The sequence below is a fragment of the Phyllostomus discolor genome, chromosome 5 (assembly GCF_004126475.2).
Source record: "Phyllostomus discolor isolate MPI-MPIP mPhyDis1 chromosome 5, mPhyDis1.pri.v3, whole genome shotgun sequence".
NCBI classification, from domain to species: Eukaryota; Metazoa; Chordata; class Mammalia; order Chiroptera; family Phyllostomidae; genus Phyllostomus; species Phyllostomus discolor.
The window spans coordinates 106,230,188-106,245,211 of record NC_040907.2 but is presented as its reverse complement, the minus strand read 5'-3'; the positions used below and the strand labels follow the sequence as shown (position 1 = coordinate 106,245,211).

The 15,024-nt window shown below is 47.2% G+C and overlaps 2 protein-coding genes across 5 annotated transcripts in view; one reads left to right on the top strand and one right to left on the bottom strand.

Moving 5' to 3' along the window:
* The window catches only part of MARCHF8 (membrane associated ring-CH-type finger 8), a 175,643-nt gene that overhangs the window by 130,257 nt on the left and 30,362 nt on the right, over positions 1 to 15,024 (top strand). The gene's annotated exons all lie outside the window — the stretch shown is intronic.
* ALOX5 (arachidonate 5-lipoxygenase) overlaps positions 1 to 15,024 on the bottom strand; it is a 43,576-nt gene that overhangs the window by 4,047 nt on the left and 24,505 nt on the right. For 3 of the 4 annotated variants that reach the window (XM_028511275.2, XM_028511272.2, XM_036026685.1), the window contains 5 exons: positions 11,250 to 11,356; positions 10,277 to 10,449; positions 6,931 to 7,077; positions 2,139 to 2,342; positions 1,352 to 1,438 (listed from right to left, as the gene is read on the bottom strand). In XM_028511275.2, the coding sequence (XP_028367076.1) occupies positions 1,352 to 1,438; positions 2,139 to 2,342; positions 6,931 to 7,077; positions 10,277 to 10,449; positions 11,250 to 11,356 (718 nt within the window). The remainder of the gene's footprint in view (positions 1 to 1,351; positions 1,439 to 2,138; positions 2,343 to 6,930; positions 7,078 to 10,276; positions 10,450 to 11,249; positions 11,357 to 15,024) is intronic. The other variant, XM_036026686.1, reaches the window with a different exon arrangement.

Here is a 15,024-nt window from a genome sequence, read left to right as displayed (position 1 = left end):
ACCCTGAGGAGGGGCAGGGGGACAGTTGGCAGAGTGGGGACCTGGCCTGCTGCAGCCTTGTGACTGCTCTCATTCTGAGTTCTGAACACGGGCTGCCCAAGTCCAAATACTGCTTTCAATGACCAACCTTTGGATGAAAGAAAGCAGAAACCAGACCCCAGGACCTGCACAACTCTGTTAAGGGCTTGTGGTGTGCTTATGTGGGGGATGGAGAGAGGCACAAGGAAATGATCTTGGTCCTCCTCCCTGTGGCTGAGATACAGACACACCTGCTCCCAGGTATGCACAAGGCACATGGGGGCTGAGCACTCAGGCTACAGAATCTTTCAAGGAGGACTTGGGTGCTGGGGTGCCAGACATGTGTCCCCAAGGGTTGTTTGACCCAAGTGGAACTAATCAGAGTTCCCGGTGCTATACACTGGGAAGGAAGACTATGGTCACTGCTTGGAAAAATGAGCCTGGAGCTCCCATGGGGGAAAGTCCTTCTGGGGCATGAGGCAAATACAGTTTAGAGAGAGGCAAATACAGTTTAGAGAGAGGAAGCCAGTGTGCTTGGATCCCAGGGATACTGAATCCCTGGATCCATTTTCATCTGAAGCTTCCTCACCCCTATATGTTCAGGCATATGAGGTAGTATATCTCTTGTCCAGCTTCAGCTGGTTTGAATTGGGTTTTGCCATTTGCAACTCAAACAGTGGTTCAACCTTAGTGACTACCTGGCTGCTCACTAATGGAAGCTAGGAAGGAGGGAGGTCAGGGTGAAGCCTGCAGGGGTTGAGGTGGGGAGAGGGGTGAATCCAGGTTTGGTAAGGCTACCTGGGAGAATGTAAGGAAAGAGTAGGGACCCAGGCCCTGCTGACAAGGAGAATGGGTTGGGAGCACTGATGACCTGGAAAGGCAGAGGGTGGGAGGCTGTGTACAGAGTGATGGGCAGCAGGATGGTGTGGGGGAGGCACAGGTCCCTAATGCATAAAAGGTGAGGAGTGGGTGTCAGGAGGCAGGGGTCTGCACCCACGTGCAGAAGATGGAAGAGGGGATGGTTGGAAGAGGTGACAGAAAAACTCTGAAGAGGAAGAGCTGGTGATGAGCTGTAGGGAATGCACTTAGAATAAGAGAACTGCCCAGTAGCCAGGTGGAAGGTGTCAGAGACTGGCCACAGAACCTGGGGAAGCCTTCAGTCTGCTTGCCTCCAGCCTCCACCATCCACACTCCCCAGACCCCCACTCCATGGTGTCTCAGGGCCTGGTCTTCTGGAGGGAAATCTGGAACTGAGGTGGGATGTAGGTTTTGAGAAGTGGGTACCCACCAGGCTGGGGTCTGCCCTGCATGGAGTGTGGTGGGAGGCGCCCACCTTGTCAAAGAGGCCATACTCGCAGATGAGCTGCTCTCGAGCCTTGGTGTTGATAGCGATGGTGAATCTCACATGTGCCACCAGGAGCTGGGTGGAGGAGCCAGAGAAAATGTCAGAGAAGTCCAGACCTGTGCCTGTGTCTCCCTGGGGCCCCCAGGGACCCTCAGCAACTCCACTGTGGAGGATGAAGCTAGGCCTCAGAGAGGAAATGCAGGTTGGCATGAAGGTCTTCACTGCTCAGAAGTTGCAGGCCTGGTGTGAAGCTTTGAGGCTTAGTGATAGTGATAATGATAAAAATGACAACAGTCAGCGTTTGTACAGAGTGTATCTATTACCAGGTTTTAAACTCTCTAAATTTGTTAACTGTTATAATCCTGACAATAATCCTATGAGGCAGGTGTACTGTTTGATCTTTGTATTACAGATGGGAAAGCTGAGAAACATGGAAATATTTTTGGTCCACAGTCACCCCAACAGTCACGGCTGATAGGATTCAGGAAGAGGGAAGGGCAGTGATAGGGTTGCCACCTGCACTCTGACCAGGGTCATGCTGAACTCACCTGCCTGTTCAAATTCTGTCCTCCTGCCTCGTGCCACCAGGGTGTCAGGCCCAGGCACTGTATCCTCAGGAACCAGTGGGCTGTCAGCAGGCATTACTGTCTTGGAACATCTCTCCAGGAGGCCTGTCTGCTGGCCACTCCCAGCCATAGCCCTATGAGACGGTCATGGCTCCTCCCCATCCACCCTGTCCCCTCCCTACCCAGATAATCTCCCCAACTTGTTATACCTTAAAAATGGGGTGCACAGCAGGCAGCTGGCGGTACATGGCGATGCCAAAAACTTCAGACACCAGATGTGTGCGCAGAAGGTGGGTGATAGTCTGGTGGACGTGGAAGTCACTGGAGCGCACCCAGATTTTGGCCAGAAGCCAGTCATATTTTGCGTCCGAAGGAAGAAAAATGGGGTTTTCATCTCCTGGGACTTGGTTGAGCTGATATATAGAAGAAAATACACTGCAATCTCTCGCTGCAGACTATAGCTATGAGAGAGCCTGACCTCTCCAGAAATTCCAGAAGAATCCATATTTCTTAAATAGTGACTTTTGAATCAGTAGAGGATAATGGAGGGGGGCACAGGTGGCTCAGGGTTTGTGTTTCTCATTCCAGATACATCACTTACTCCCTTGGGACCATGGACGACTTACTGAGTCTTTCTGAGCTGTGATGTTACCATCTGGAATAAGGGGACAGTATTTACTCACCTCACAGAGATATTATGGAAAGTGAATAGGAGAGCATGAGGGCATCTGCATGAAGTGAATACTTGATGCTTAGGGCACATTGTTATGGTCTTCCACCAATCCCCATATTCCCTCTTGCCTTTCCTACCCAATATACTCCCTCCTGGCTCTGGCTGCCTTTGGTCTCAGGAACTATCATTTCCTCTGCTCTTCCCTCAAATGCTGTTATTCCCCAGCCTCTGCTTCAGAGGCTGCTCCTGATTCCCTTCCTGCCCTGACGAGTTTCTCCAGTTCCCAGGGCTCTAGGGCCCTCATGATGCAGTGTCCCAGGTCACTGTCACTTTAGCCCAGACCTGCGGCCAGGTGCCTCCCTAGTAGAGACCAGGCTGTCTTTGCTCTCCAGTTGCAGCTCCACAGTGGGCCAATGTGATTTTTTTCTAAAATGGAATTCATGCCATGCCGATCCCTTTATAAACACTCAGTCATCTCTTAATGCCTGAAAAGAAAGTCCCCATGACCCACGGTCTGGCTGCTGTCACTGGGTTCCTTCCTGCATTCCTCCTCATTCACCAACCCCCTAGTCCTTCTTTAGTTTTGCCAATGCCAATAGTTGCTTGCATTCATCAAGCTGGCTCAGCTTCAGAACTCCACTTTGTGATGTCATGTCTCGTGAAAGGTAAGCACTGTCATTACCCCATTTTCAGAGGAGGACACAGTGTCTTGGAGGGTGGATATTTAGGGTGACAGTGAGTTATCCAGACTAAAGTGGGAGGGTGGCATTCCAGCTGCAGGAGCAGGTGAGGAGCGGGCTGGGAAGGGGTATACTAGGCAGTAGGCCCTTCAGAGATCAGTGCAGACAGCAGAGTGACTAAGGAGGAGAGCTGACTGCCATTGGGGATGGGGGTGACCAAGTGGGCTCCTCAAGGTCACATTAAATGTTTTGGAAGGTAATTTCCCTGTCTGTCTCAAAACCAGCAGCGTCCAATAGCTACAAATCAGCATGCTATGAACAGAATTTTAAATTTTTAAAAGCAGCCACAGTAATAAAAGTAAAAAGAAACAGGAGTTGATGTTAATAATATAATTTTCTTACCTAATATATCAGATAAGATATTTCAACATTAAATATTTCAGCTAAACATTAATATATTAGCTAAAATATTTCAACATTAAAGTAATATAAAATTATTAATGAGATATTTACATTCTTTACATGGGTATTATATTTTGTTAGCATGGAGAAAAGCTAATGGTGTTTTTGAGGCATGTATTGTTGACACCTTGCTAAATTAACTTATTAAGTCTAATAGATTTTTTAAAAATTAGAGTCTCTTAGGTTTTCTAGGTCCACCATCACATCATTACCAAAATATAGTCCTAGTCATCTCTCCTTTTTTTTTACATGTTTATTATTTTATTTTCTTGTCTATCACATCTAGAACAATGTTGAATAACCATGGTGCTATCAGCATTCTTTTTTCTTTTTAAAAAATGTTTATGGAATTTATTGGAGTGACATTAGTTAATAAAATTATATAGGTTTCAGACGTACAATTCCATAATACATCATCAGTATATTGTGTTGTGTATTCACCACCCAAAGTCAGGTCTCCTTCCATCACCATTTATCCCCCTTTACCTTCTACCTCACTTCATCCTCCCTTTCCCTTTGATGATCACCATACTGTTGTCTGTGTCTATGAGGTTTATTTTCTTTGCTTAATCCATGTACTTTTTTCACCCAGCCCCCAACTGCCTTCTACTCTGATAGTTGTCAGCCTGTACTCTATGAGTCTGTTTCTAATTTGTTAGTTTATTTTGTTCATTAAGCATTCTTCCTTCTGATTTTAATGAAAATGGCCTCTGGACTGCTATTTTTGAATGCCATTTCCTGGCTTTACTATATGGAAGTAATTCCCTTCCATTATTATTTTAATTTTTATTCACTGTGGCTACTAAATGTTACTAAATTTCCCTTTAGTTTCATTTGATACAATCAAAAGATGTTTTTCCTTATTGGTGTAGTGAATTATCCTGATAGTTTTTCTGATACTGAGATATTTGGAATAAATGGTGTCTTGGTTATGACATAGTAGTCATTTGTAACTTGGAGTGGTCTTCAGTTCTTTTGGAGCCTACCTGTGTAGTTTCAGCACTGAGGCTGTGCTGTTTCCACAGAATGAGCTGTGGCCAATAAGCCTTAAAGAGCTCTGGACTGAGCACCAGCCTGCAAACCAAAGTGTTGCAGGTTTGATTCCCAGTCAGAGCACAGCCTGGGTTGCAGGCCAGGCCCTAGTAGAGGGCATGTGAGAGGTTACCACACATTGATGTCTCTCTCTCTCTCTCTCTCCCCCTCTGTCTAACAATAAATAAATAAAATCTTTTTTTTAAAAAGAGCTCTGGAAATGTGTGATTTCTAAAGGCTGCTGAATACTGGGCTGTTCATAACTTCCCAGTCTAGACAGTGAATCAGCTTCCTAATTGCTTAGGTGGAAATTGGCCTATTTTCTACAATTTCTTCTGATAATTCATGTTCTGCCAGCTTTTTATCCATATCCTCTAGCTTTTCAAATTTGTTGCGACATCATTATGCTTTAAAAAAAATCTCTGATTGTCTTTTTCTCCTGTCTATTTTGGCTTTTCTTTCTTTTGTTAGCTATGGCAGGGGGTTATTTATATTTTGGAACTTCTTCAGAACCAGATTTTGAATTTATTATTCTCTGGCTTTCATATGCACAGTGCTTTATAGTTTGCAAAGTTTACATTTTCAGGAGAGGGAAGAGATTCAGAAACATTTCATGACTTGCCCAAGGTTCCTTGGCCTCTATAAGCAAGTGGCAGACCTGGGACTTAAGCCAGACCCCTAACTCCAGGCCACTCCAAGAGGTTTCTGGAGGACAGGCTGCTTCCAAGGCATGTCCCAGGAGTAATGCTCCCCCCTTCGGTCTCCTCCTAGTTGACTTCTCTTATTTCACTTGCCCCTTAGCCATTTTCAGTTTCTTAAGGGTAGAACTTCTCTCTGATAACAGGTTGGAACTCTTCTTGAGGAGACATGCCCCAGAGATGGGGTGATGGGGGGTTGAGGGGAGTATAGTCTGTGGGAGCCAGATGGCCTGGTATGAATCCCAGCTCTGCTACTGACTATGTACACCTGTGCTTTGGTTTCCCTATTTAAGGAAAACAGTCCCTAGCAATAATGTCTGCCTACCTTGCAGGGTTGCAGTGATGACTACATGAATAGAGGCAGGTCCTCACTTAAAATCCTGATGGCTGTATGTTCCAGAATCCAGGATATTTAAGATTTTAGCACTGTGTATATTTCACTATGTGACATCTCTCACTCCAACCTTGTTTTGGGGCAACATGATGTTTTGCAATCAAACATAGTATCCTAGCAGTGACGTACGAATTTCACATGGAATGGGATAAAGCCTTTAATAATAGCCTCTTCTATCGGTTCAGAGCAAGTTTTACTACCAATGAGCTTGTTGCCCGTTTTTGGAAAACCTGTAAGTGTTAGAGTTTTTTACATTTCATAATTGAGGATGAGGGATTGTGGACTGTGCAGGTTAACCCTTAGGGATAGTCTTGGCACATGGTTAGCACCTGACAAAATCAGCTGCTATTATGTCTGTAGTACTCAATGTCTGGTTCATGGTTGGTTAAAAGTACTGCTTACTGAATGCTTACCTGCCTGTGGGGAGGTCCTCAGTGCAGACCACCCACAAGGGCCTATACCTAGTCCTGTCCTAGGTGTTGTTTCCTGCTATCTGTACACCAGGTCCCACAGTGTTGCAGCATCCTGGTGTTTTGAGGAAGAAGAGGGCAGCCAGGATGGGGAGGGATGAAACTTTTCCCCCACCTGCCTCCCCCAAACTGCTCCCCTCTCTCCTCTTCTATTACCCCTGGTGAAAACAAGACCTGTGGACACTTAAACACAGCCTCCCAGGAGAAGCCCAGTTCCTGACCCAGCCTCTCTGGTGCCTCTCGGTGGCTTCAGTCTTCAGCTCCTGTCACAGCTTCATCTGCCTGGCCCCTGTTGGTACTTTGATTTGGGCTCCTCCCCAATATTGGGAAAGTATGTTATCCCAGGGCAGGTCCTCTGCAGAATACCTCACTTTGCCAGGAATTTCTCAAGTGTGTCTTGAGGAATGGAACCCTTTCTGTCCCTGTGGACAGCCCTCCCCACAGCTGGCAGAAAACCTTATGTTCTTGTTTTTCCTGTCTACCCGGTAGAGCTCTCAGCATCCTTCTGTGGAGCCACCAAAACAAATTCCTCCCTGAGTTCTGTGTGCTGAGAGTGAAGCCACCCAGGGAAAGAACAAGGCAGGTAGCCTACCTGGATGGCAATGGGGACAATCTTGTTGGCCAGGTTCTTGTACAGCAAACAGATGGGTGCAGCTAGGAACTGCAGAGTGCAGGGGTCTGTTTTGTTGGCATCAATGCCATCTAGTAGCTTGAAGTCCACGATGAAGATGTTCCCTTGCTGCAGGAAGCCAGAGAAAATATGTCCAAATGAGTGTCAGCTAGCAATGGACCCTAGAATGAGGCCCAGAGGGAGGGATAGGCAGCTTTGGAAGCCCCTGCAACTCAGTGGAATTCAGAATTTGTACTTCTTTTGTTCTCTGACTCAGGGTTGGTTTTTGTCAAGAGTTTTCAGGTTGTAGAGTTGTTTTCATTTTCCACAAGGTAAAGCATGGAAGTGGCCAGTTTTGTATTTGTTGTACCTGAAATCTTGACCCTTATGAACAATGTTGAAAGACCACCCAGAGTGACAGCTTAATAAGAAGAAAGCAGATGGACTTTATGTGGAATAGATAAGTCAAACAGCAAAGAGTGTAGCTGTAGGACTCCAGTTCCATAAAGTTCAAAACTAGGCAAATTCTGCTAGGGGCCTGGGGTGGAGTGGACTCTGTCAGGGCTGTCTCTATAGAGGCAGGCAGGGATCTACAGGATCAAGTTAGGGTCTTCGGGAGGGGGTGCTCTTCTGGAGTAGGGAGAAGCTGCAGGGGCTGGGGCATGCAGTATCTGCAGGAGTGGTATGATCTGTGTCGTTGTCTGAGTTTGGTGGCCCAGTGGGATGGGTATTTGGTGCAAGTTCATTGACCATGCTTGACACTCCTGATTTACACCCTTTTCTGTAGCTATTATGTTTCACTATAGAACAAATGTGTCTGGGATTTGGGGGAGGTAGAAAACAGCTCTTTCCAGACTACACTTGAGTCCTCTAGAGGAATCCCAACCTGAGTATTCCAGGTTTCCTTTTGCATGATTGGGGTTTCAGTAGAGGGCCTTCTTAAGCCTTCATTGTGTGTGTGTGTTTCAGGTATACAGCATAATGGTTAGACATTTATGTAGCTTATGAAATAATTCAAGAGATAATCTAGTACTTACCTGACACCATACATAGTTATACAGTATTACTGACTATATTCCCTATGCTGTACTTTACATCACTGGGACTTTCTCGTTTTAAATGAGTAATGGAGGCAGGGGTTGTGGGTAGCTAGGGAAGGGGTCAGGGTCTACGATATGGCAGAAACAGGTCAACAGATTTTAAGGGAGTTGTGTGTTTGCAACTCTGCCAGCAGAGGGTGCACTGTGGCCACCCGTGCACACACTTCATGCACCCTGGCCAAGGGGTACAAAAGACCCGAGAGCTGAGAGCCCAGCTACCATTGTCTTCCTTTGTGAATGCAAAGGACCCCAGCAGTCATGTGACACTGGTGATGAGCTCTGAACATCTGTCTATGGTGCTTGTGGGGCAGGGGAATGAGAACGTGAGGGATGGTATCTTTGGCCAACCAGGGCAGAGGAAGGGTTTCAGGACAGTGTGCAACAGGATTCCTCAGGATACCTGGACATGCAGGCTGGTGGGTCACAGGGCTGTCTGAGCTTCTGTGATGGGCTGGACAACTGGCCTTTCAAAGCAGAGGTGACCATTAGTGACTACTGTGCAGAAGGAATGGCTGCCAGTCAAATTGTGAGAGGACCCAGGGTAGTTAATGTGATGAATGAAGGGAGGCCCTGCAAACCTAGTCCTGGGAACCAGGAGGTCTGGGATTTGGGCCTGAGATTGGGGCATTTCTCTGTTATCCCAAGCCACCCCCTTTCTTTGGGCTTCAGTGTCATTTTTCTGGAAACAGAGAGAGCCAACCTTGTCTCTCAGTTCTGACTTTAGGATTCTGCTGTAGACACTAGTGGTCTTGCCTGCCTTGTGTCCCTGTTCTCTCCATCTGGTCAACATGATTCTCCTGGCCACAGTGACTGGTTCAGGGAATTGAGGGTTGTGCATAGGTGATAGAGTGGCATGTGTGTGTGACTCTGGTCAGTGGTGGCTATTAGATTACTGCTTCAGGGCCAAAACCACAGCTGACTGTTCAGACTATGGTTCAAAGGAAAGATGACCATTATGAGAAAGATGGCTCCAACCCACCTGCCCTGGAAATGGCAAGGACCCTGGAGCAGAGCCTGTCCCCTGACAGGATGGCTAGGCACACAGATATCTGCTCAATGCCTTCCAATTCTGAGATTTTCTGATTTGAAGTTTGAAACCTGTAGCACTGAATCAGTGTTAATACACCCAGTAATTAACCTACAGAGGAATATTGCTGTATGTGCTGCCTACATGGGGGCATGTGTTGTTGTTGTCAGACATCTATGTAACCAGGTAGTGTCTGGGTGCCTGGCCAGGTCCAGTAAGTGAGGGTGGCTAGAACCACCTGTCCTGGAGCAGGGGCCTCTTCTGGGAACTTCATCTAGGAAGGTAGCCCTCCAGAGTTAGATGGACAGGGTGTAGGGGCTAACAGATCTGTCCACAGATGGCACTGACTATCCCTCTTTGGCTGGGGCTCCAAGGTGAGCTGAGCAAGCAAGATAGGGTGACTGGAATCAGCAGAAGGCCACCTATTGGCAGAAGACATCTGGTGGCAGATAGCAAGAGGCCCAGTTGTCTTCTTCTAGTAGAAACAGGCCAGTTAATGAGAGACCAAGGGCCATTCCTGGGACCTCAAGTCCCAGCATGGAATGTGCCTGACACCACGTCCAACCAGACCCACAGTGGAGGCAATTTGAACCCTTTCTTTCTTAAGACTAGGTCTGTCTTGAAACGGAAGAGTGCTAACCCTGCAGGTGAAGGCTGGAGGAAAGGTTGGGGAGAGGGTGAGGGCAGAAGCAGATGACATCAACCTTTATATGAGAAAGTAAAAAATTCCATCAGATTTGTTTGTTTGTTTATGCTGCATGGTTGTTTCTTTTACCAATTTCCTCACCTTTGCAAGCTGGGTAACAATTTGATAGCCATGCAAGTAAAGCTTCCCTCACAATGCCTGACCTATGACAGGCCCCTAGTCAGGCCTGACTAGGCCTGTCAACAATTCTTTGAATTATTGACATTGATATTTAAAATATTGATATTATGTTCCTAGAGCCAGGCATTATGTAGCAATATCACTGCCAATTCCTCTTCCCACATTAGACAAGACATTTCATAAATGCCCAGGAAAAGGAAGAAGTTGCTTCACTGAGGGCAGCTGATGTATTAGCCCAACAGATGAGCCTGGGAATGACAGCATGGGGCCAGTAAGCACTGGCCCACAGACGGTGGTTTCTGCCAATATAATGTGACCTAGGCATTGAGTTTGGCCTCTGGACTGGATCACTGTCCCCAGCAAACCAGGCCTTACCTCGACCTCCTGCTCCAAGGTGAGCTGCCGCTCCAGGCTGCACTCCACCATCTCTGTAGTCACTGGGAGCTTCTCGGGCAGCTTTGTGCAGCGCTGGATCAACACGGGGTTGCAGCCGTTCAGGAACTGGTAACCAAACATGAGGTCTTCCTGCCAGTGATTCATGACCCTCTCTATGGAGGAGAGAAGCCTGAGATCTCAGTGGGGGCAGCCTGGGCCTGGCTGGGTCCCTTCTCCCAGGCACTCCCTAGACACCTGGCTGACCTTAGGCTCTTCCTGCCATGTCCAGTCACCTGTCCCCCTGCCTGTCACTGGGTCAGGCCAGCACCAGCCTGTTCTCCCTGAGATGGGCTTTGGAAGGTTCCTATGTACTCTTTTCTCAAGGACAAAAATAAAAATAGGCCAATGGGAGTGTATTAAACTGAAAACTTGTGCACAGCAATGAAAGCAATCAATAGAGTGAAAGGCAGCGTACAGAATGGGAGATGATGTATACACATGCAAGCATGTGTATATCTGGTGATGGGTTAATGTACAAGATATATAAGGAACACTTATAATTCAATAACAAAAAAAAAGCTAGTAGCCCAATTAAAAAGTGGGTAAAAGGACTTAGACATTTCTCTGAAGACATAAATGGCTAGTAGGTCTACGAAAAAATGCTCAGTGAACTTAACAATCAGGGAAATGCAAGTTAGAACTACCTCACACCTGTCATGATGACTAGTATAAAAAAAAAACAACAGATGAGGATGTAGAGAAATTGGAACCCTTGTGCACTGTTGGTAGTAATACAAAATGTGCAACCACTAAAGAAAACATAGTGGCAGGTACAGAGGGTGACAGCCTGGGTAATGGGGAGGCCTGGGCAGCTGGGCCTGACAGGCCAGCCATGGTGGAGCAGAGTGGGGCAGTACTTTCCAATTCCAGACTAGTCTTCCAGCACCATGAGAGCCCCCAAAGGCACACTCACCAGAAATAGTGTTGCTGATCTTGACGAAGATTTTTTCAAAGTCAGCAAAGTCACTCCAGGAAGACTGGAACATGTGCATGAAGCGGTTGATAAACAGGTTCTCCATTCTGCACAACAGGGGACAGATGGCATCACCTCTCTCACATATGCTGGGCCTCCCTCTGCAAAGACCCTTCACACTGTGGTCTTATGGAGCCTCTAGATACCACCTGGGCAGTGGAGACTTGAGCCCAGGGCAGCTCCGGGGAATAGCTGATTGGCCCTGTGGAACCAGGATAAAAACTGGCACCCACACTGATGCTCCTCCTCCTGTACTTCACCCATGACAGAGATTGGCTGCCTGCCATCAAGAACAGTCTATGGCCCTGGGTGGTGTGACTCAGTATATTGAGCGTCGGTCTAAGAACCAAAGGGTTGTTGACTTGATTCCCAGTCAGGGCACATGCCTGGGTTCCAGGTCAGGTTCCCCAGTAGGGGGCACATGTGAGGCAACTACACATTAATGTTTCTCTCCCTTTCTTTCTCCCTCCCTTCCCCTTTCTAAAAATAAATGTAAAAATCTAAAAAATTATACCTATTAAAAAAAAAAGTCTGCAGTGCTTCTAATCCCTTGCATGCATGTTCTTGTCCATGCATTAATTCATTCTCAGGGAAGCTTTCAGGGACAGAATGCCAAATCACCTATACAGCTGCTCAACTAAGTCTCCTGAGGTTTAGAGGGATCAGCATTCAGTTGAGTTTAACCCTCATTTACTTTCTATCTAACTGTGGCTATGTGGCTGGTGCTGAGGAGGATACAGTTTCTGAATGCTTCTTACACAGGATAGAAAAATAACCCAGGACAGGAGCTTGACAGGTTCAAAGTGTAGGCTGCAGGCAATAAGGAGTGAGCTATCAGTGGTCTGAACAATCCTAAGGGCTTTCTGGAGGAGGCAGGTGTCAGGTGGGCCTGGGAAAGGTGGAGAGGAAGGGAAAAAGCTTCCCAGGCTTCCCTACAGAACCCAAGCTAGGCACAGAACAGAGGTTTGGGAATTCTGACACACTGCCTCAGTTTCTCTCTGTGGCACACATGTGGCTGAAAGTAACAAGCAGTTACCTGTCTTATCCCCATGGGCAAGTCTCCCTGTGACATCCAGTGTCAGTCTCAGTTTGGAAAGGACTTCCTTCTGGGAGAGGAGAGGTCTTCCCAGGTTCCTACAATCCCCAGACCTGAGGGTAGCCTGTAGGGAACTGATCCATGGGTTTGGCTCCTGTGTACCACACCCACCTATGGGCTTTCCAAAGGGCTGGAATGGCAAATGTAGCTCAGCCCTATGGGAAAGCCCATAGGTGGGTGTGGTACACAGGAGCCAAACCCATGGATCAGTTCCCTACAGTGGCCCAGTGCCAGATGGAGCCCAGGAAAGAGGTCCTGGGCATCTTGTGGGAAATTGGGTATGAGTCACAGTTCACAGTCCAGTCATCCCCCACCGGGAGAGGGTCATAGTCTCTCCAGCTGAGTATCTTTAAATTCAAAACAGGGTCATGTGAGGCAGTACTCAGAAGAAGCCACAGATCCAGGAACCAAGTTGGGAGGAGAATACTTGCATTGTTCTTTAGAGGAAAATATTTCTATATACATACAGACAACTGGAATATAAGGGACCTCAAAGACCTGTTATTGTAAAAAGAGGAACCTGAGGCCCAGAGAGGGCACCTAGCTCATTCAAGGTCACACAAGCAGATAACAGCATGGCCAGGTAATGGAACAGGCAGGTGAAAACCTGCACTAATCTGCTTCCTGGGGCTAGGAGAAGCAGGAGCTCTTGTTTCCTCTGCTTCCCCTGCTGCTTTCCTGCTAACAGCTTCATTTTCCATTTCACAGTTTTGTGTTTGGAAGGGAGTAGGGTAAAGCGCACTGAAGAAGGCTGGTCTTGTTCCAAGCATAGCAGGTGGCTCGGAGGAAACAAGTTGCCAGAGTTACCCAGAAGTGGTGGGGAAACTGAACTGCTTAGAGGTGGAGGTTCAATGCAGAAGGGCTCTTTGGTGACCTTAGCCATGAGTTTCAATTTTCCATAGGCAGGACTGGGCTTAGCCATAGGCAGAATAGCACTGTGATGGCATAAGACACAGCGACACAGACCAGGCCCTGGGTCTATGGATTTTTTCTATCAGGAAGCTGCAGTGCAGAGCAGGCCACCAGGCTCAATCAAGTTGGCCACCTTTCCCCATCAGACCAGTAGGGGGCTGGAACAAAGTGTCTTTGAGTCCCCAACCCATGTGCTGGGGTCTGGACACAAGGACCCTGGATGGAGCTGGGAGGCCATGTGCAAGTCCTCACCAAGGCAAGAGAAGGCAACTGAGATGCATGTAGGTTAGCACAGAGTGTTAAGGTCCTGGTCTGAAATCTCAGCCCCATTGCTTCCCAGCCATGTAACCCTGGACAAGTCTCTAACCTTGCTGTGCCTCAGTTTTCCTCATCCTTGATGAAATGGGCATCAAGGTTGACATGATATACAGAAAACATCAGCATATAAAAAGAGATCTACAAATATTAGTGACTAGTACTATAATTATCATTTACTGTTAATATTAAAGTCTGCAGCCTTAGGCCACAGTGTTCTGGGGGGGGAACTAGTAGGTTAAGTCCATAATCCATTCTATAACACAGAACTTTGCCTGTCCCTTCTGACTCATTCACTCATTCTGTTTCTTCATGTCCAAGTCATGGAAGAATTTTTGCCTAATGACTCCTCTTCCTCTCCTCTCTGCTCCCCAAAAGTGTTCTCACCCAGGACACTGGTGACTTCTGAGTGACTATATCCAAAAGGCTTGGTCAGCCCTAAACTCCCCTGATTTCTCTGAAGCATCTGACATCCAACCCCTATCTTCTTGACACTAAAATGCAGAATGTCCAGCTCCCCAGACTTTGTCCCTGCTTCAAACCCCCACAGTCCTGACCTCTGCTATCCTTCCCAGATAGAAGGTGGGCTTCTTGCCCACCTCCCTTCCTTGGCATCCTCAGGTCCACTTCCCTACATAGGCTTAAACTCTGGTTCTTCTGGGTCACCAGTTATCACTACCCAGAATGTTACCCCTTCTGCTCCTCCAATAGGTGTGACAAACTCCTATGACTCTTCAAAACCCACGTTGGCCTTCTATCTCAGAAAGTGTTTTTCAGATTCATCCCCAGAGTTACTGCCTCCTTTGCTTTGATTTTCCCCAGGGCCCTTTTCCTCAGGAATGTCCACCTCATACTAGTGTGATGAGTGTACACAGCTCAGTCCCCACTAGACTGTGAGCTTCTTGGAGCTGGGACCAAGGGGTCATTTTTGATCCATCTTGGGCCCCCAGCCCCCAACCCCCAAAAGCTCCATAGACACTTGTCAAAGGAAGAGTGGCAGGTAGCCACCTTCTCTGGGCCTGCTTCCCTGGGGATGGAAGAAGCCCAGAAAAGCTAGCAAACAGATGGTGACAGTGCCTGAAAAGTCAGCTCCCTGGGCTCAGGACTGAGGAGAAAGTCCTTCTAAATACCCAGAATAAAGTCACTAGAGTAAATTCATCTTACAGTGTTCCAGACATCACCATGGGGACATTGCATACATGAGTTCATTTAAACCTCATAACAATTTTAGCAGTTAGGCATGATAATGCTCATATTATAGCAAGGAAACTCAGGTTCAGAAACTGAATTCTACTAAGATGACACAGCTAGAGTCTGAATTTAACTCAGCTAGCCAGGCTTTAAGATTAATATATCCCCCCCGCCCCCAGGAAAAGAAACATATAACCTGCA